The sequence below is a fragment of the Cyprinus carpio genome, chromosome B18, assembly GCF_018340385.1.
Source record: "Cyprinus carpio isolate SPL01 chromosome B18, ASM1834038v1, whole genome shotgun sequence".
Taxonomy (NCBI): Eukaryota; Metazoa; Chordata; class Actinopteri; order Cypriniformes; family Cyprinidae; genus Cyprinus; species Cyprinus carpio.
In genome coordinates, this window is record NC_056614.1 from 23,003,398 (window position 1) to 23,025,230 (window position 21,833).

At 36.0% G+C, this 21,833-nt stretch overlaps 1 protein-coding gene across 15 annotated transcripts in view; it reads left to right on the forward strand.

The window, feature by feature from the left end:
* Positions 1 to 21,833, forward strand: part of LOC109055058 (SH3 and multiple ankyrin repeat domains protein 3-like) — a 171,963-nt gene that overhangs the window by 111,183 nt on the left and 38,947 nt on the right. For all 15 annotated transcript variants that reach the window (XR_006157143.1, XR_006157141.1, XR_006157140.1 and 12 more), the window contains one exon: positions 18,355 to 18,468. Coding sequence is in view for 11 of the 15 variants with exons in the window: in XM_042744420.1 (XP_042600354.1) it covers positions 18,355 to 18,468 (114 nt within the window). In the remaining 4 variants the exon portion in view is untranslated. The remainder of the gene's footprint in view (positions 1 to 18,354; positions 18,469 to 21,833) is intronic.

Sequence of the window (21,833 nt, forward strand, 5' to 3'; positions counted from 1 at the left end):
AATATGTGCCTAATAAGTCCTAATAAAAAGGCAATATGCATGCTTATAAGCTGCTAGTTAATAATGAGAATTTGTGCTTAAAATAAAGTGCTGCCAGAGTCCACAAAAATAAGAAGCACAATATTGATAATAATAAAATAAGAAGAGTCATGTGACAGTGATGTGCTGGAGTTATGATGCTGAAAATTCAGATTTGCATCACAGGAATAAATTAACAGTTAAAATATATTACAAGAGAACGGATGTTTTAAATTGTAATATTATTTCACATTATTACTGTTTTTACTGTATTTTTGATCAAATAAATGCAACCTTCATGAGCATGCAAGGATTCATTCAAATACATTTTTAGAAAACAGATACTTATTTAGATAAATATAGATATTTTGCCCCTGATATAGTGTTTTGTGTCAGTCTAAGAGATTATGCAATCAAGTCTGATGAAGAATACAGAACATGCAGACACCAAAGGCCACTAAAGCGGCAGACGAGCGTGCGCTTAGAATAAACAGAAGATATCGTTCGCTGGTGTGGACGCTAATATCGTTATCTTTATAGTTATCTTTATAGTTATCGTTCTTGGTGTGCACGGGCCTTAAGACTACTGCTCTGTTTGTCTGTGTTTGTGTTTGAGTCCTTCTAGCAGTTTGAAAGACATCTTTAGCCTTCTGAGTCAGTTAAATTGGAGGTAAACAATCAGCTGCATAACACACACACACACACACACACACACACACACACACACACACACACGTTCCTCCCACAATACCAATAAAATGGGAATATCTGTTGTTAGTTTATTTGTATATTCATAGATTTCTGTTTGTCACGTACTCAGTATAACTATTGCAACTGTCAAAACAGCAGGATGTAATTTGATTGGCTGGCTTTCTGTAGTTTCTGAATGCACATTGTTTCATCCATCTGACTTTTGTTTGAGACTCTTAGTAGCAAGTAAACAAGATATCTTTAAGTGCATATGGATATGGATTGCATCATGGAAATGTCCGCCTCCCTTCTAAGTGATTCTTGGCCAAAATAAGCTGCTCTGTGAACTGCATTTATTGCTGATGATCAAAATCTGGCTATGAGAGTTATTATAAGTGACTACATGGAAGTTATCTCTGAAAATCATTTCAAATGTCAGTTTTTATATCTGAGAGACTGATCAGCGCTGGTGTTTGTACTCATGTTGTATCTGCTTATATATGTCAACATTTCACTTACCTCAGTTTGTGCTTGTTTGTATATGATATCTTTGATCCCAAGGTTAATGCACCACTGTCACAGCTGACCACCTGTATTCTCTCTCTGTCACCTTTACCTTGCCCCAAACTTCTGCCCCTCACCATCCACACCACCTGTCACACACACACACATACACCTGGGCTAACACACAACAGCCTTCTGCTTGTGGCATGTTGTATATGCACTCTTGTCTTTCTCTCTTAACTATGATTCACTCACACTTTGAGGGTGTTTAATTAGAGGGTTTATCTTGTGATGACAGCATCTTTTGATTTTTTTAAAAAAATTATTTAATCCAAATGAAAACTAAATATATAAAAATAAATACAAATACTATATAGATGACAGTAGGCATATATATATATATATATATATATATATATATATATATATATATATATATATATATATAATATATCCCAAATATATATATCTATATATATATATATATATATATATATATATATATATATATATATATATATATATATTTGGGAATATAAGCATTCAATTTAGCATGTAGACAAACATTAAAATTCACAACGCAAAGCCGAAAAACAGTTCATTTTGAATCTTTGTGCTTGTGACATCATAGTTAAATTAAAAACAATTGTATGTTATACTGTATTGTGTACAGTATTTATTTATTTATGTCTAAATTCATTTGTTTTTTCTGTAGACATTTATTTATTCATTCATTCATCCATTTTAAAATAAATTGTATCTTAAAATAATTGACTTACCTTATACTATTTATATTTTAATTTTTTTTTTTGTCTGTAACTTTAAATTATTTTATTTCATTTTATTTTATTTTATCCATGTCCTATCTAACATATTTCTCAGTGAATACCCAATATCATTAGAAAGTGTCACATTGTGGAAGTAAAACTGATTGTAAACACGGTTGACTTGTTGACTTTTAAGATACAATTGGATGTTTAATTGGAGAGTGTAGAAAACTGTCAAGTAAAACTAATTAGTGTGTTTATACTAATTAGTACAGTAAGGCCTTTATTAACATTAAAAGAGTGCAGAATGTGACAGAAGATATTAGAATATACTTTTAAAAGCCAGATCACCTTTATATCCAATAACAAAATCCAGTGTAATGTTTATAGTATAACAGGTAACACGAGCTGGGTCTTTCTCCTGTCCCTTTATGAACACACACATTAATGATGTTTGATATGATATTGCAACAGGCTTCTGGAACAAGGCTGTGTTTATATTTCCAAATGGTTAGAGCTCCTGAGCAGCACTGCTTCATGTGAAGGCCCATTGTTCCCAAGGGCAGCCTGAACACGCCAACAAAACACCATCGATCGGGAGCCCATGATTGATGTTCTGATAGCTAGGGACTAATCAATAGATTGAAGCAGTGTGTGGGTGTGATGGGGCAGAGAGGGGCTTCCTCTGTCACTGCTGCTGCTGACTGCAGACTTCCACCTCCACCACAGCAACACTCCTGACGGTGATGGAGTCCCTCCATAAACAAACTGCTGTTTGCTGATCTGAACCTGGGAAAGCTGTGCTGACAGTGACTGCGAATGAGAAATAATTCACCCAAAAATGACGCACTGGAGCTCACACCGCTGAAAATGTTAAAGCTAAATTTCAAATAGACATTATCTTTATTAACAAACTGCATGTTTGAAGTCTAAACAACTACATTATCACCTAAAAAAAAAAAAAAGCTACATTCTGTGACACAAAAACAGTATTTTTTATAAATTATTGTGTATTTGAGCATCAACCATGATATTCGAAAATGTTCAACACTGGGAAATACTGCAAGCAGAGTGATACAAACAATGAAACAGATGTTATCAGTAGAATATTGCACCGCTGGAATATTCCAGCTCTCAGCCAATAGGATTCAGGAACCAGAAAAAAATGTTAATCATTTTTGTATCTATATAATTTTTATGTTTCTGATCTTTTAAACATGATTTTTTTTTAATGCATGCTTGATATATACAGATAACAGTTAACAGGTCTGAAGAAACATGAGTGTGAATATATAAGGATTTGACATTTTTTGGGTGAATTATTTGTGTGATAGGATATGGTCCAATTTAATTTGGATCCAAACCCAAAAACTCCCATACCTACAGCCAATACTTGTTAATGCATCAACAATCAAGAAAAATCGTCAGTCTCGCACATAACTCTCCCAGCGAAGAAGTGTTTTTCACCTCATGTCGCTCATCAAAGGTGAACTTTGCTATCTTTCTCTCTGATTAAATTCATTAAGCAGTCACACAGTGTTAACAAAACCGCTAATGCAGGAGAATACAGGGGGAGGGGTGATGGACTGAGAGCATTTCCGTGGGACTATTGTACCTGTCGGCCTGCTGTCAGAGAGAAATGCTTTAACTGTGCGTTTAATCTTCTCTAACTTCTTTTATCTGGTGCTTTGAGAGAGACTGAGTGAGGTAAGAGAGAGAAGCTAGAGAAAAAGTGGCTGCGTTAATGGCCGCTAATGGTGTTCTGGGTCTAACTGTTTTAAATATTGGTGCTTTAAATAAGATTGGTGTTCTCTGTAGTATGTTGTTGGGGGAAGGGAAGTGTGCTTGTTGAGCCAGACGGACTGATTCTTCTCTAATAATTATGCTAAATGATGTAGGTTTACACTATAAAGTAATCAAACTTGGATATAGTTTCACATTGGTAAACTGAATCTAGCTATAATCTAACTATAGATGTTTCACATTAGATAATATTACGTATTACATACAATAATAATAATTTAAAAAAAAAACAATTCTGTTGTATTTAGTGTACAAATTTATGATGTCATTCTAATTGACATCCACTGTTCATTCATTCAGAAACCCTTATGATTAACCTTTCCCCGGCATTGACGGTTGTTTTCACTGGTGTATGGTAGGAGGCACTATTATGTATCTTCTGAAAGAGTAGTGAATGTCTGAGTCAAAACACAAGCTCAATTTATGGTAAGAAAATTGTAATTGAGGAATATTTAGCATAGCAATTATTGCCTTCAGTTAACTGATATCATTTAAAGCCAGCCTTGATTATGGTTTATATTCATTGAAGGAAATAATATGCAGATAATTGCTTTTACATGCTATTATTTAATAACAAATACATAATTTGAATATTCAAATATTTTTGATTGCTAGGTTTATTTACGACCACCTTGTTCTATTCATAATCACTAGTCCCACTGTTTTAATTAGCAGCTTAAAGCAATCAGGCCGAGTTTTATGACAATCAATATCATTTTTTACAAGAATGTTTTACCAGAAATCTGTTTAAGTCTGAGGTTTATGACAAATCAAACTTGTGAAAATCTAGTCTTTGCGTCGGGTGGTTCTTGGTCTCCACGGCGTGCATTAGCTGTGCAGTATCCCTTTCATATTTCCTGTCAGATATTAATAAAACAAAATATTCTGGCAGTCATTCATCATTTCAGTTTTAACTATAAGCACATTACAGTAAGATTCAATTGATTAACATTAATAAATTGTGGTTCATACATTTTGCAGCATCAGTAAAATGCTGAATTAGTGTATTATATAGTGTATTTGAGTATTTTATAGTGTAATGTTAGTGTATTATAAATATGCTGTTGTTTATTGAAATGAAAATGACCCGGTATAAATGTTTTAAAAGTGTTATTCATTGTGATTTTATTTTAGCTATTGCATTAACTAATGTTAGCATACAGAACCTTATTGCTTTAAATGATAGTTTCAAAATAGCACTAAAATCCTGTAATGCATGGCCTTGTATGGCTTATTGCTTTTTTAAACATGTGATCTGACAGTCTAATGATGACCAGTGGGATTTCCATTGCGTGTTTACTCATTAGTTTTACTATTGTTTAACTAGCTACCTCGAGCAGTTAGAGGTGAGACATGGGAGTTTTTTCTTCATTAGGACATCACTATGAAGATTGCAGACATAACCAGATTGTCCAAAACATTTCCATCAGGATCTAATACTGCCCTGCGCAGCACGCCACTCTCTTTCTCCAGCCAACCTAGAGCCATTCGGAAAACCGTCCTGATTCTGACACACTGCGATTTGCTCTAAAGGCTGGAAACAAAAAGCAGATCGCCTAAATCCCCTCCATGGGATTTCTGTCATTAACTCGGAGAAGAAAGCCTGTCGCTCCGTCTGCCGGTGCACATGCTGTCCGCCCCCCTTCTGGATCTTTCCACGATGGCAATTAGGTTTAAGAGAAACACGCTGTTACACGTCTGTATGTTTACATTTACATGTCCAACTGTGCAGCCATCATGACAGTTTAGGCGCTTAAGTACAAGATGCCGTGATTCAGATAAGGCGACCAACAAGGTCGGATTCTTACGGAGTCGTCGATGGTAAACACATAGCCGGCGTGAGTCAGAGGCTGAGAATAGTAAGCTCAGAATTCCCGGAGTGTGTCCATATGGCTTGTACTGGAAAAGAGCGGACTCACACACAGGTGACGGGTCCAGCTGTGATTAGAACAAAGGGTGGATTGAACACAGCGCAGAAATGCTTTGATAGGCCTCACGGTGAAACAAAGCAGCGCCTGACTCATCAATGAAGAAAGCTGTCCAGGATTAGTGAGAGAACGAATTACACATAACAAGATCGACCCAATATAGAGAAACAGGTAAAGATGGGAGGGAGGAAGAGGGAAAAACAAAAGGCAGGTTTGTTTGTTTCTGGCTGTGTTAGTTCATTAGCACACTAGTGGGGGAGAGGGCAGCTCTCTGGGCATGTAGCATGCCTGCAGACCTGATGAAGGGCATCTTTTATTTGAGCCAAATAAACACTGCATATCCTTTGTGTGTAATAGAACACCTACTTGTCCAAATACATAAACATACTGAATAAACAAAACAAGAACCTGTCTTACAAAATGAACAAACCTCAATGAATAACCTCATTGTATCCAAATAAGTAAATATAAATAAACTAATAAGATTATATTTCAGATAAATTACTTTTATTCAGCAAGGATCCATTAATTGATCAAAATCAAAATGTTACAAAATGTTTTGTTCCAAACAAATGCTGTTCTTTTGAACTTTCTATTTATCAAATGATTTTCAAAATATAAAATATATTTATATATATATATATATATATATATATATATATATATAAAAACATGTATAGTGTTACAAAATGTTCTGTTTCAAATAAATGTTCTTTTGAATTTCTATTCATCAAATGATAATCAAAATATGTCATGGTTTCCACAAAAAAATATTAAGCAGAACAAGTGTTTTTAACATTGATAATAAATATTTTTTAAAGCAGCAAATCAGTATATTAGAATGATTTCTGAAGGATCATGTAACACTGACGACTGGAGTAATGATGCTGAAAATTCAGCTTTGCATCACAGGAATAAATTACATTTCCCAATATATCCAAAAAGAAAACTTTTATTTTAAATTGTAAAAATGTTTCACAATAATATTGTTTTTACTTATTAATATTTTCACAAGAGTGATTTGTGACCTCAGGCTGTTTTGCATATGATATAAGATTCAGAATTAAACAGATTTCTGGTAAAACATTCTTGTAAAAATGATACTGATTGTCATAAAGCTCAGCCTGATTGCTTTAAGCTGCTAATTAAAACAGTGGGACTAGTGATTATGAATAGAACAAGATGGTCGTAAATAAACCTAGCAATCAAAAGCATCATAATATTTGTGTATTCAAAATTATGTTTTGTTATTAAATCATAGCAAATAGAAGCAATCATTTGCATATTATTTCTTTCAATTAATATAAACCATAATCAAGGCTGGTTTTAAAGGCAATAATTGCTAAGCTAAATATTCCTCATCTAAAATTTTCTTACCATAAATTGAGCTTGTGTTAAACAGACATATTAAAAAATTACAGTGCCAGGTTCATAATTTACAGTAGTTTTGTCAGGCTGTATGTTTCTGATGAGATCAGTTATAGTTGCTACAGACTACTGTTTTTATACTACAATTACTATACTATTTCTACTAAATTTTTTTATAGCAATTTGTTTAAGTCTTTGTGGCAGTATGTTGAAGATTAGCTCCCAAAGTAGTAAACATGATGAACTGATTTCACACTGAAGCAGTTTAATGAGCGCAGTGAGTGTTTCTCTCCATCCTCTTCCATTCAAACGCATCTCCATGTAAAATAAAACAATAAAAGATTTTATCTTTTACTATATATTTACTTATTCATATTCATAAAATTTGTTCTTATGTGTGTGTGTGTATATATATATATATATATATATATATATATATATATATATATATATAAAAATATTCTTAATTAAAATAATATTTTAGTGGCTAGAGGCTGCTCTTTTTTTGGGGGGTATCAACAAGACAATCTCCTTGTCTAGTAATCATAAATAACTGGGAAATTCATTGGTCAAAAGTGATGGGAACTCCTTCTACACTCTGGCTTCAGAATTTTCTCTAGGATGTAATCACTGGTAGCATTAATAATCATGACCACCCAGCGGCGATGTGCCTGTAGCCCTGAACCTTTTACATTCTTCAAAATGAGAACAACGTTTAAGAGGGACGATTGTAAATGTGTTTTAAGGGTGGCTTTGGGATATGCTGTTGTCCTGGGTTGCTTTTTTGAGGCTCATGGGCTTCGTATTTCATTTTAAAGAGCAGAACATCCCTCAAAACGCTGCATGTCCATTAGAGACTGCTTCACAAAAGAACTTTCCCAGCTGCTCTTTGCTCTTACATGCTTTCTCCTCTCGCGTTCCACGTGTTCTGCGGCCGCCCTCCGACTCCAGCAAATCCATTGCTTTAATATGCAGCTCATGTGTTCGCTTTTTAAGGGCTGTGTCTCTCTCGTTTTTCTCACAATCTTCTCTTTCACCTTCTCTCTCCCTCTCTTTCTTTTTTCTTACAATCTACGTCTATCCAGCATCTAAACGTAATTGCTCTAGAGTGAATGTGGTGGAGACGCAAGCTGAGGAATAATGCTGAGTGCTTAGAGACACTGCAAGGAGACTCGTAATTATGACCAGAGCTGATGTGGACAGATAGCCTCTCTCTCTCTCTCTCTCTCTCTCTCTTTCTCTTCCTCCCTGTCACTGTCTGTTTGTCCAAACAATCTTTAAAAAAATATTTGTGATTCCTGCATGTGGTTAAGCTGACATGCATTGTCTGATTGTTTGTTAGGTTTTTTTTTACTGAACTAGATAAAGTGCATGTAGACAGTACAAGTGATGCTTGCAAAGACAAAAATAACTTTTACTGTACTGTAGCTTTAGGATATTTGCTATATAGAATTTTATTTTATATTAAATACATATTTAACTAAAAACAAGACGGGGGATAGAAGTTCAGTGTCCGTTGGGTTGTACTGTTGAATATTTGTTGAAAAAAAAAAAAAACTCTGCTAAAAATTCAGCTTTATTATCTCAGGAATAAATTACAATTTTAAAATATATTCAAATAAATTTTTTTTAAATAAATGCTGCCTTGGTGAGCATAAAAGACTTCTTGCAAATTTTTTTTTATTGTAATTCACAAGGAAAAACTTTCCTTTTTTTGTTTGTTCTTTTCACCCAGAATCAACGAGCTGATTTAATCTGGTCCATTTAGAGAAGTTCAGAAAATTGATTTTAAAAATGTGAGTAGCTTGTAGATACATTTTGGAAGTGGCTTCCCTCCCAACACTGATCTGAGTATTTCTCGTCCAGTGCATTAGTCGTGTGCTTATCAATGGCTCCCAATAGCCCAGCAGCTGCTGTTCACATCTCCCATCAAACCCTTTGTTGAGCTCTCAGTGTGTGTGTGTATGTGTGTGTGAGTGTGTGAAGGAGAGATTAAGGTGGTGACGTGAAGTTTGGGCATGCAGCGAGACTCTGAGGTTGGAGTCATAAAACTTCCAAGCCAGGTTATTTCGGGCTGCACCCCTGGGGCCCGAGAGAGATGGAGGGAAAAGGTGAATGCTGTAAAAATAGAATGAAAGAAAGACAGAAGGAAAGAGATGAAAAGAAGAGGGATTCCTGGGCATCCAAATAACTATTTAAGTCCTAGTGCCTTTAGACTGTTGATGATGATATTGAGAAACACTATCATTCTCTCTCTCTCTCTCTCTCTCTCTCTCTCTCTCTCTCTCTCTCTCTCTCTCTCTTCATTGAGGGTCCAGCATACCAATGAGCACAGAACTGCACCACTGCACTTCTCCTCTGTGGAGTCGTGACTCTCTCTCATCTCTGCTGTTCACTCTTTACCTAAGTGACACTCACTTCTCTGCCTTCTGCTTAAACTCACATCCTTTCTTCTTTTTTAAACAATCATCAAGAATTTTTTTGGCATTTTCCTTATTGTTTCTTCTTTTCACCTTTGTCATCTCTTTTGTCTCTTCTCTTCTTTTTAATTTTCTTTCTTTCTTCATTCTTTCGTTCCTTCCTTCCTTTCTTTAATTCCTTCCTTCCTTCCATATCTCATAATGGATCATCTCTTTTAGTCACATGCCTCTATTTATTTATTTATTTATTTTTCTTATTTTTCTTTGACTTTTCTCATCTCATGATGCTATGCAAGCCTATAAACTCGCAAATCTGACTTTTTCTCTCAGAATTGCATGATATAAACTCGCAAATAAAACCTCAAACCTAAAACTTCTCTTACAACCCCTTCCCTTCCCCCCCCCCCCCCCCCCCCCCCCCTCCCTTCCCTTCCCTCTTCTCTTCTCTTCTCTTCTCTTCTCTTCTCTTCTCTCTTCTCCTTCTTCTCTCTCTTCTCTTCTCTTCTCTTCTTCTCTTCTCTTCTCTTCTCTTCTCTTCCTCTTCTCTTCTCTTCTCTTCTCTCCTCTTCCCTTCCTTCCTCCCTTCCTTCCCTTCCCTTCCCTTCCCTTCCCTTCCCTTCCCTTCCCTTCTCTCACAGTCTGTTCTCATCGCCCCAATGAGTTTAATTTCTTATTTCTTTTCTGCTCTTTTCTAATTTCGCTGAACTTCAGTTCCCATAATTCCCTGTGAGACAGCTCTGATATCACAGAGAGTTATCATCAGGCAGTGTATAGCATGTGGGCTCGTGGATCAGCAGATTAATTTCATAAGAGCCCAGCAGTGGTGTATGTGAGACTAACTGTCGTGGTTATTGAATAAAGCACTGAGCTTGTTGTAATGCACCGCACACATACTGTACCACAAGAGTCAGCATTCTGCTGCCCACCACTGTAACTACACAACACACACACTCTCCACCCGGCCCACTTCCTGTTAGCTTTTAATTATGATTGTATGCAAATGAGATTATTACATACACCAGTACTCTCACTGCCAAAGGCTGCAGATCTGCTAGATCACAGTTCATACATGCTATACAGACATGAGCGATCAATAACCCTGTGGACTGCAGTCATGTGTACTGCCAGTTACATTTGAAAAAGCAAAAAAAAAAAATGTTAACGAGTATCAGTACCGTTATTGACACAGCAAATCCAATTATCTCTGGCAAACCATTAAATCAGCAGGAAACTTTCCCTAAACAAAGTGTCCTCAGGCGATGCTGGAAAATGCCCACCACTGCATTCACAGCCAAATGAGGCCAATAGTCTTTAATTATCACAATCTGGAAAACAGATATTCTGGTGTTAATGATCAAACAACTGGCTGAATATGTGAGGAAGTGTCTTTGGACTGGCTGTCCTCAGGGTTGGTGATGTATCATGCATGCAAATATTATAAACAATCAATCACCCACAAATTCTCAGTAGTGTGCAGTGCTAGATATAATGATCACTGAAAGGATATATATAGCCATAAACTATTTGGCAGTTGCAAGAGAATCAGTGCAGATTTGCATATCTAAAATGATGTATTCTGAGATACTATTCAGAGCTGAACGGCCCTGCTGCGCTTTCAAACAGAACGGCCCAAATACTGTATGCCAAATTTATTACTTTTTAAGATCTTTCAAGAGTTTTCAGGGTTGTGAAAATGAATGAAGGATGTCTGTTTACTGTCTGTTTACTTGATTTTTTTAGTGAATTTTCCCTTAAATGTAGAATTCAGTTGATTCAGCATCTTTGAAAGCTGCTCATCCTGCTCATCAGATTTCAGAATCTAAATTTCATCATTTAATCAAAAGTTCAAATAGTTCTGTTGAGCTGAACTATTTTGCTTTAGTAATGTAACTACAAAGCACTCTTGAATTAAATTGGAAGAGAGACCATCAGCAAGCACTCTTTTGTATCTGTCTGAGACAAGTGTGTGTGTGTGTGTGTGTTGCGGTAGAACACTTCAGGCATTTTTCTTTCATTAACCTGACGGACAATCAGCCGGAAAGCCTTCCACTGAATATCAAATATCTGATCATTCGGCGGCTCTCCCAGCAGGCGTGTGAGTCCTGACTGCCTGTCTGCTGATCAGATGTTATCACACTAACTGCGTGATATAGCAGTCTGTGCACAAGAGAGAAAGTTTTACCTGTATTTAAAGCTGCATCTTTCAAATAACTTCACACGGATGAAGATGATGACGCTTATGTGGATGATGGTGGAGATGATGATTGTAACGACAGAAGCATCTTTATTGAGGACTCCTTTGATTCTGACGTGACTGAAGTGAGCACAAGTCATCTGATATTTCAGTGGCTCAGAGCATCGCTGAGGCTTTTATGGACTCATGTTTTCAGCTTATTGCTTTCTTTAAGTGTTTCCGTTTGGAAATGGCTTTTTGATAAATGCAAAAGTGCAGGTCAAAGCACTCTCAAACACACACACGCACCGGTAATGGGACTTGAGGGGCTGGAATACTGGGCTTTCTCTAGGATTTTTACATGCATATTTACTCCATTTTGCATTCACGCAGATCTCACTTTGCATTCATACTGATGTCATCTACATTTATATTTACCCAGTTTTCATTTTTCCCCCTGTTTTTGTCGTTTTGTTTTTAAAGGAATATTTCACCCAAAAATGAAAATTTACTTACCCACAGGCCATCCAAGATGTAGATGAGTTTGTTTCTTCATCAGAGCAGATTTGCAGAAATTTAGCATTACATCACTTGCTCATCAGTGGATCCTCTACAGTGAATGGGTGCCGTCAGAATGAGAGCTGAGAAAGCTGTGTGTCTGTAATAAATTGTTTTTATGGATTATGGATTCATTTTTTGGCCAGAAGTGATGACAGAGTTAATATCCCTTAATAAATGTGTTTCTTACAAACATGCAGCTTTTCACTTCATTAGGCATTAACTGATGGGACTGGATTGTTGTGATGTTTTTATCAGCTGTTTGGACACTCATTCTGATTTCACCCATAAAATTCACATCAAAAAAAGTTCAAAAAATTAATTAATTCTAAATTTCTCCAAATCTGATCTGATGAAGAAACTAACTCATCTTGAATGGCCTAAGAGTGAGTAACTTTTCAGCAAACTGTCATTTTGGGTAAACTATTCTTTTAATGCATGCTTTTAATGGTCAATATTATTTTATTGATTATTTTAAACTAAAATTACATCTAATACTAGTCAAATTAACATTTCAGTTAATAAAATTGCAAAGTTAAACCAAATATCTAAATATTTCAACACAAATAGGTCAATCACATGAATTATCATTGATTCATTTGAAACAATCATATTCTTTCAAAATTGTTCTTGTTCAAAAACATAGTTACATTGCGATTAAATACAATTTTTGGATTATTATTTTTGACAAAAAAAAATTCCCTCTGTTTTTGAATTACATCACTTAGACACATTCACGTCACTAAGTGACTGTATTCATTTAATTCTCCATTTGCACTTTGCACGTTTCAAACAGGCATTCTCTTGTTAGTCATCCCATGAATGAAAAGCGTAGAAACATTCCAGCCTACCTCTTTTCCTCCAGGCCTGTAATTACATTAATTCATAAGAGCATTTCTTGCTTTTTATGGTCCTTGTTTACACTCTGTCAGCTTGTCTGGGTTTGGCGTTTTTTCTTCTTCTTTCAGTGTTAATTCCAGCCAATTAAGTGGAGGAGTGTCAGACAGGAACAAAAATGCTGTACCCTTTAATTCAGGCACACAATTTGATTGAACATTACATTTGGAGTGAACATTACATCACCTTGCACATATTGCACATTAATATAATTACAATATCAATAAGTATATGTAATCCCAGAATGTTAAACAACATAATTACTAAAGTAAATTTTTTTATTACTCGTACAAAAGAAATCATACCATAACATGGACATTGTAATGCAATTAGTGTGACCAAATGCTTAATGTGACCTTGCTTTTACCCGTCAAGCTATTTAACGCATTAAATAAACCAGATATTCGACTAGATGTATTCGTGGAAACTGTCCTTCCCGGAGCTGGTAGTTTTTGCAATTTAGCATTTGCCATTTAGCTTTTGGTTGCTTTAATGAAAGTTATTGAGCAGTTGGATTCATTAGAGACAAATGATTAGATTTGATACGCCCTGTCTCTCTCTCAGAAGGAGAGGCTTATCGCAGTTAAGTGGCCTGGAAATTTAGTGCTGCGGCTATCATTCTATTTATAGAATGATAGAGAGCGCAGAATTGAACCCAGTTGATTTGCATGTGATTGACGTGCATCTCAAGTCAACCAGCGATTAGTTTGCTCAAATTAAACATTATTACATATCAAGTTAATAAGATGGTTAACAGATCAGAACACACACACTTGTCTCGTATACTCACACACACACATTCTTAAAGCATCTGTGATTATTTCACTGGCAGTGCAGAAGAGGCCTTGACATGTACTTTTTTACTAATACTCATAAATGCAGACATGCATTAAAGTACAACAAAAAAATGAAAGTCTATATATACATAAAATAATGCAATTTATTCCTAATTTAATTCTTTAAAAATTCCAAAGATGTGATGTCAGAGCTGAATTTGCTTTTAGAAATCATTCTAATATTCTGATTTGCTGTTCAAGAAACATTAATTATTTTAGCAGTGTGAGAAAAATTTGTGGACTCCATAATACTTTTTTCTTTTTCTATTTTTTGAAAGAACAGCATTATTTAAACATTTTAAACATTGTAACATTTTAAAATGTCTTTACTGTTGCTTTTGATCAATTTAATGTAGCCTAGCTGAATAAAAGCATAGATTCATTTTAAAAAGGGAGAGTTTTGAATGATAGTGTATATTCATTTAAATAGTTGTCCAAAAAACATGGCCATTCAATAGCTCTTTTATGTAAGCTTTAAAACTCTCTCTTTGTGTCTATATTGATCTTTTCCTTTTCACTGTGTAATTCAGTCTCTTTTAACATCTCTTTTTGAACGTTTGTCTCTCCCGTCTCGTTCATGTGTGATTTGGCCCAGTTGTGCCATTTACCTGTGAATGAGCTGTAAATGATTGAATGAGCAACAGCCTGAGTCTCGCCTGTCCTAAAAGAAAGTCCTTCACTATATCCGGCTACATTCATTCACATCTGATTTATGCTGAACAGAAATGAAAGAATCACGCTCATTACACAGTGCCTGTATTTGTTGAACTCATATTGTGCACAGTTGAAAAGTTACATGCTAGCATAATTACTCATTTTCCTTTCATCCTTTTTAAGACTCAATGGGTCTTTGAAGCTGATAAGAATAGAGAGTTGTGATGGTATCTCACCATCCGAGAAGCAGCACTCTCCTGTATGCTTATACACACACACACACACACACACACACACACTCTTCAGGCCCTTCTCCTCAGAAACAACGGTCCTTCTGTCAAGAGCTCGTCGTGGCAGCGTGCCTTAGTCGGCTGCTGGTTGATGGTCAGGGACTGACACTGAGAGCTTGGCGAGTGTTTCTCCCATGGTGCCGTTTGCCTGTATGTGTGAAGGCCTGTTTCCAATATGCCAAGCGTGTCTGGGCACGCGGCAGGGCTGGAGAGGTCCGGCAGGCCCACTCCTGGTACTTTGTAAACACACTTGTGCAAGTCCATTGAGTGATCGGTTATGTAAGACACGCTAGACCTTAAAACGTCTGTATGGACATGCTGCTCATTGTAGTCTTTGTGGTTAAAAGAGGATGAGCTGATCCTTCAGGATGTGACAAAAGGATTGCAAACATGTCACTTATTCTTAAATAAGTAAATTTGTGGCATTTATTTTTTGCAATGTTAGCTTCCCAAACCAAAAACAGCAGTTTTTCTTGTGACAAAAGTTTTGATCCACTTCGAATGATGACTACTGTATATATAATGGGGATGCATTTTGAACTATTTATTTTATGTTCATATTTTCATATGTTAAAGATCTGGCTTCTAAATTTGCCTCTTTTCATGCATTATGCCCAATTTTTCCACCTAATATCCATAACTGGTCTATGTGGACTGGGTTATGGGTGGATTGTGTGTTATGAACATTAGGTTACATTGACAACACGTCAAACTCCTTTATTTCAGAAGAGTGAGGAAAATCCTGTTTTCCATGAAATGTCCCCTCTACGCTCATTATACTGATATGATTGGACTCAAATATTGAAAATTGTTAAATGAGAAGCATCACTGATGAGATGTGCATTTCTTTTCCTCCTGAATTTATTACAAGACGAGCCCCATTTACACAAGTATTTAATTGTGACATAGGCAGCAGAAGCATCCATTTGTATGTGTGTGTTTGTGTGTGTGCGCACGAGCATAACCTCAGTCAGTAGCACTGAGGTGATAATTTTCTAATGGCTGTGCTGCCGGCTAGATCATCACTAAAACCACTCACAGAATTTCAAATCTCCTGATTAAAAATGCAGTATAATTGGTTGTATTAAGATGATTAGGTTTTGAGTCTTTCTCAAGAGAAAATTTTGTGTGTGTGTTGAGGAGCAATGGAAGGTTTGTACAGATCAGTTGAACTTTTTTGCTAAGCCCCGTCATGGGGTTTTTCACTTTTTTTAACTTTAGTTCTTGTTTAAAGTTGCTGTTCGAGCATAAAAAACATCTGCAAGGTTACAAAGCTCAAATTCCAAAGGGAAATATTCTCTTTAACATAAAACACGTTTCAAGAACTACAACATACGAGCTGTATCATATATCGCAAAAAAGTTTTTGCACTCGCATGAGGAGGTTATTCAGGCAATTCAAAATATATTGCAAAACTGCAGTGGAAACAGGCGTACGTAAAAGTTGCATGATCATTCTTTAATATACTAAAACTTCCAAAAAACACCTCATACGTGGGCACTTTCAAGTATAAAGGGCTTTCCTTGCCATTAATGCTTGTATAACCCCTCATTTACACTTCATTACAGCTTTGACACGGCCATCGGAGCTGATCACACCCACTCTAGTCAATGCTTGTGTTTATACCAGCCCTGCCACGGTATGTTTCAGAAGTGTCCCAGAAGCGGCTCTCCGTGCTGCTTTGCTAAAGATACATGTCTGCATCTCATTCGATTAGGAATAATGGCTAGTGTGGTGGCTGCAATATACGAAAACCTGTACCAACATCCATCACCATTGCTTGTCGCGAGAGGAAAAAATAGTTTTAGTTGCATAACATCGGTTAATGGAAACATCAATGTTTTTTATTGACGTTTATAAAATATTGAAAAGTTTTGCCAAATTTGTAATGGAAACCCGGGGAATGTCAGTCATTTAAATAATTCCCGCCCACGGAATATGCAAAAAAAGAGGGGGCGAGGCCTGGTTGAGCTGCGCTAGAGACCATAGACTGCAAAGAAATAAAACACCACTAGACTGGGCTCAAATTGGAATGTCAAAATTTACGGCATCATTAATATTTACAGCTGAGCAGATTAAACTCTTATGGTAAGGGACGTGTCATCACAACACATTAGGCCAGCTAACCAATCAGAGCATTTCATATTTTAGAAGGAGGGGTTTCATCGAAACGGAAACTAAACAGGGTGTTTGAGACAGACTGGAAATAATGGTTCTACAATCATGTAAAATATGTGAAAAATAAATATGTTGGAAAATCAAGCATGAAAACCTATTGTAGTACACCCCAAAAAACAAAGAAAGACTTCATAAAGGACATAATAGGGCACCTTTAAGAATGTTACTGACCAATCATGCATTGGCAACTGTTGCCATCTGCCATGTTTTTATACTGAAATGGGTTTCTTCTCTGTAAATTCTACATTAAAATAATTTTAATTCTGTTAATGGAAATCTCCAGTACATTCCTATTGGATGTTCTGTAAGTGAGCAACAGTAACTGAGGGGGCGGAGCTTAGTGAAGGGTCAATTGGCCTTGTAGACCATCAAGCAGCACTTTCATCATGGATTACACTACAAGAGCGGGGGGGGGACAAGTACTTTACCAAGAGGCACAGAGAGAAAGTGTGTGGTTTGCATTTGTTATTTGCCCTGTGTAAGCGGGGTTTCTTATATGCCATCTGCAGTTAAAGATCTACTTCAGCATGAATGAAACTCTGTGTGGTGTGTGTGTACAATGCACAGCACATGCTTTCATTGTTGCTTATTGATTTATGGAATTCTTGGAGTACCACAAAATTGTCCACCTGCCCTTTTTGCACACCTTGCACTTTTGATAAACACACACACACGCACATAACTCATACACACACTGCTTTTAAACTGCAGTATCCTAGCAACTAAATGCTGAAGGACTTGCATGTGACTGCATATGTTTTTAGTGTGTCTGGTGTGGTCACTACATGTGTTTCTTCAGTTAGTGTAGAATATCACTGGATGAATCAGTTTCCGGTTGAACACAATGTTCTGCACCGTCTCAGATTCCACTGGTCATTCAACTCACGTCATCTATTTGTTCTCCCTCTTCAAGCTTATTTCTGAAAGGAAAAAGATGTGTGAATGCTTGCTGAGATCACATTCATGCACACACCACATATCTAAATGAGAATGTATCATATATATATAGAGAGAGAGAGTTTTTTGCTGTTGTTTTATTTTAGAATAAAAAATAAAGTATTTGCTTTATATTTAATTGATTTTCTAATTGATGCAAATTCTGTCAGTTACTAACTTTTATTTTATTTTTATTTATTTATTTATTTTTTATCCAGGTATTGTCATCTAGGATGTTAGCTAACTTTTATGGGGATCTGTGTGTGATCAACAACCAAATGTGTGTTGATGAGATGATAATTAATGTCTCGCTCTGTCTCTCTTTCTCTCTCAGTGTTAAGTATAGGAGAAGGAGGTTTCTGGGAAGGAACGGTGAAAGGAAGAACCGGTTGGTTTCCTGCAGACTGTGTGGAGGAGGTACAGATGAGACAGTTTGATCCTCGACTTGGTAAGAAGTGGCACACAAATACACATTTGCATATTAGGGCTAGGCAATATATTAAATATTTATACTGTATTAGATATTATTCTGTTGGCAATATAAAATCAAACAACATTATGAGAATTGTGATGAATTTCACTTTTTATGCCTTTATAACTGTGCCAGTATACTAGATTTGCACCTGTAACTTGTTTGATTCACTTCTGTGTCAGTTTTATTGAATCATATCAAAATTTGCTTTACATTTCCTTAAAATTTGATAATTTATATTATATTGTTGGATAATAGTATACATGTATTGTATTAAATGTTGTATTTATATAATGATATAAGATTTTACTATATTTTTATTGTATTTTACTTATTTTCTTATAGTTGCTACAAATATTTTGAATCACCCTTTTTACTTTTACATTTGTGCATTTGGTAGACGCTTATATATATACATGCCTAAAGCTGTTGTCTCACTTGCATGGTTTTCAACAATACAGTATGTCTGTAGATCAAAACTCATAATCATATTTGTTCAGATCCACACAAATAGTCCTCTCTCCATGTGTTTTGCTGTCTCTCCCCCCCCTCTCTCTCATAAATGCTGTTTTTGGAGGTGTTTGTCATTTTTAGGGCCGTGTATTGAGATCAGCCAGGCAGGCTGGTGTCTGTACTAAACATCCCATTTAAATGCATTGTGAGAGTGTGAGAAAGAGAGATGAAAAATTCCCACACACCTTTTCTGCCTACAAGCATGGCACGTGTCCAATAATTCAAACACGCATACATAGAGAAACAGGTTAAAGGGGAGCTCAGAGTGATGTATTGCCTCCATCCTTTGAGAGCTTTCTAGAAATGAAAGATCTAATGATGCCAGGAAACCACCGGAGAGTCCCTATAGATGTGTCTCCTGTAGAGCACCAGGGTGTTTTCCTATCAGCAGGGAGATGTTTTATTGCAGAATCCTTTGGTTTTCACAATTTTAAACATATATGAATTGGCAGATTGATGAGTTTGTTTCTGTTTTGATGCTCTGAAGGAACATGTGTTTAGGATTACTATTTAAAAACCACAGATATATAACTACAGGCCTGATGTTTTGGTTAATGTTAGCTTGTCAGCCTGATTCAGGGGGGAAAAAAAGTGGAAATGCAGATGTGGGATTTTAATAACATCTTGAGACATCAGCTTCTTTTAAAAAAAAAAATTCAAATGTAGAATATTGTTACTGTAATATGTTAGACTAAAAGCTATATGCTAAGTTTATAAGCTTGTTTTTATAGAATATGATAATCCCCCCCAAAAAATACATACTGTATTAGAATGATTTCTGAAGGACCATGTGACACTGAAGACTGGAGTAATGATGCTGAAAATTCATCACAGGTATACATTACACTTCAAATTATATCCAAATAGAAAATATTTTTTTTCAATTGTAATATTATTTCACTGTTTTTACTGTGTTTTCGATCAAATAAATGCAGCCTTACTGAGCATGAGATAATTTTTTCAAAAATATTATACCCACCCCAAAAAGTCTGTTTGAACAATAGTGAACGTATAAAAGGCTTTGATAATTGTACTCTTTTGTGTGTGTGATAGTCCTACGGCTGATAGTTTCTCCTCTAGTTTCCTTTCGTTTCAGTAGAAAAGAGCATCAATTCTCCTGAGAACAAAGAATGTAAAACCAGTAAGATCCCTCGAGAACACACTTAATTTGTAATTGGTCTCATTCTTCCCATTAGAGTAAAATTAACAGTTTCTCTCCTTTTTGCTTCAGATCACATGTATACACAGACACACACACATTTGCAAACACAGTGCTATTGCATTTTCCAATTTATAACATCTTTCTAATGGAGGAAGCACTGTTTGTTTTGCCATCTACATCCTCTTTTATGGGTATCTGTGTGCACATAATTTTGAAGTGTACAGATATATTGGTTTTCGGTGTATACAGGGCAATTGTACACATACCCTATGGAGTCCTTTTAGAGAAATTTAAACAATAATGTTTTCTAATTTAAGAAAGGTTTGTGTGTTTAAAACCAGCATAGGCAATCTCTGCTTGAAAAACAAGCATTTGTGTAATTGGACCTTTGACTTAGTTATGACTCTGATTCATTATTACCCTGCCGGTGGAACTACACCATTTGGACCCAAAATAAGTGCAGAGAAGCATTTCAAATGAGAAGTTTCCCTGTGGTTTTCCACCAAAATAAAAGCCCTTTAAAAATATTACTATTGTAATTGTACTGGTGTTAAATAATAATAATAATAATAATATTGTTGTTGTTGTTGTTTATATTACTATGAAGTACTTTAATAGTATTAGTGCTATTTCTTTATTGATTTGTTTATATTTAAATTAAATTAAATTAAATTAAATTAAATTAAATTAAATTAAATTAAATTAAATTAAATTAAATTAAATTAAATTAAATTAAATTAAATTAATTTCTTTACCCAATTTGTTTTACCTGGTTTATTTTGAAATAATGCACATATAGTTTCCTGGCTAAAGTTATGGGCCATTAGCAGGTGTGGCAAACTGTAAGTTTGTTGGCATACTAACAGGCAACTTTCTCCAGATATTCCAGTGCTCTTTGAGTGTGTTTCAGCACCAGCTGTGGTGGACAGCTCCCTGATTTCACTGAACAGCTCCTGCACATCACTAAACTGGAGACTAGTCCAGAACTGCAGCGCTTCACTGTATGACAGATGCACTGTGAAATGTGTGTGTGTCTACATCTGCACACTCTGATCTCTAGCATCTCTGTTCTAAAGCTGGTAACACTAGGCCAGTGCTTCCCAAACCTGCCCTGGAGGCCCCCCTGCCCTGCACCTTTTGTATGTCTCCTATATCTAACACACCTGATTCCACTCATCAGCTCATTAGTAGAGACTGCAAGAACTAAATTGGGTGTGTCTGATTAGGGAGACATGCAAAATGTGCAGGGCAGTGTGGCCTCCAGGACAGGTTTGGGAACCACTGCACTAGGCAGTCTGTAATAGGATTGCATAATGCCGCTTATGAGAGTGTGTGTTGCTGTGTGTCATTGGCCAGACACAAGTCACAAGCTATCGGTCAATTAAACAATGTGGTCATCTGTCATCTGTCCATCTCTGTGAAGACCTGCAAGTGTGAAAATGAGCATGTGTGTGTGTGTCTGTGTGTGTCTTTTGTGTTAGCATTTATCCAGCAATAACAGATGAAAGCTCTTTGACAGTGGAGGCAATATGTTTCGCCTCAGTGAAGCGATGAAGACAGCGCTTTGTACAATTAACTTACCCAAACAAATCCTTTTATGTGCTCTGACTGTGTGTGTGTGTGTCTGAGTGAGTGTATATGCACACATATGCATGTGTGTTTAGTT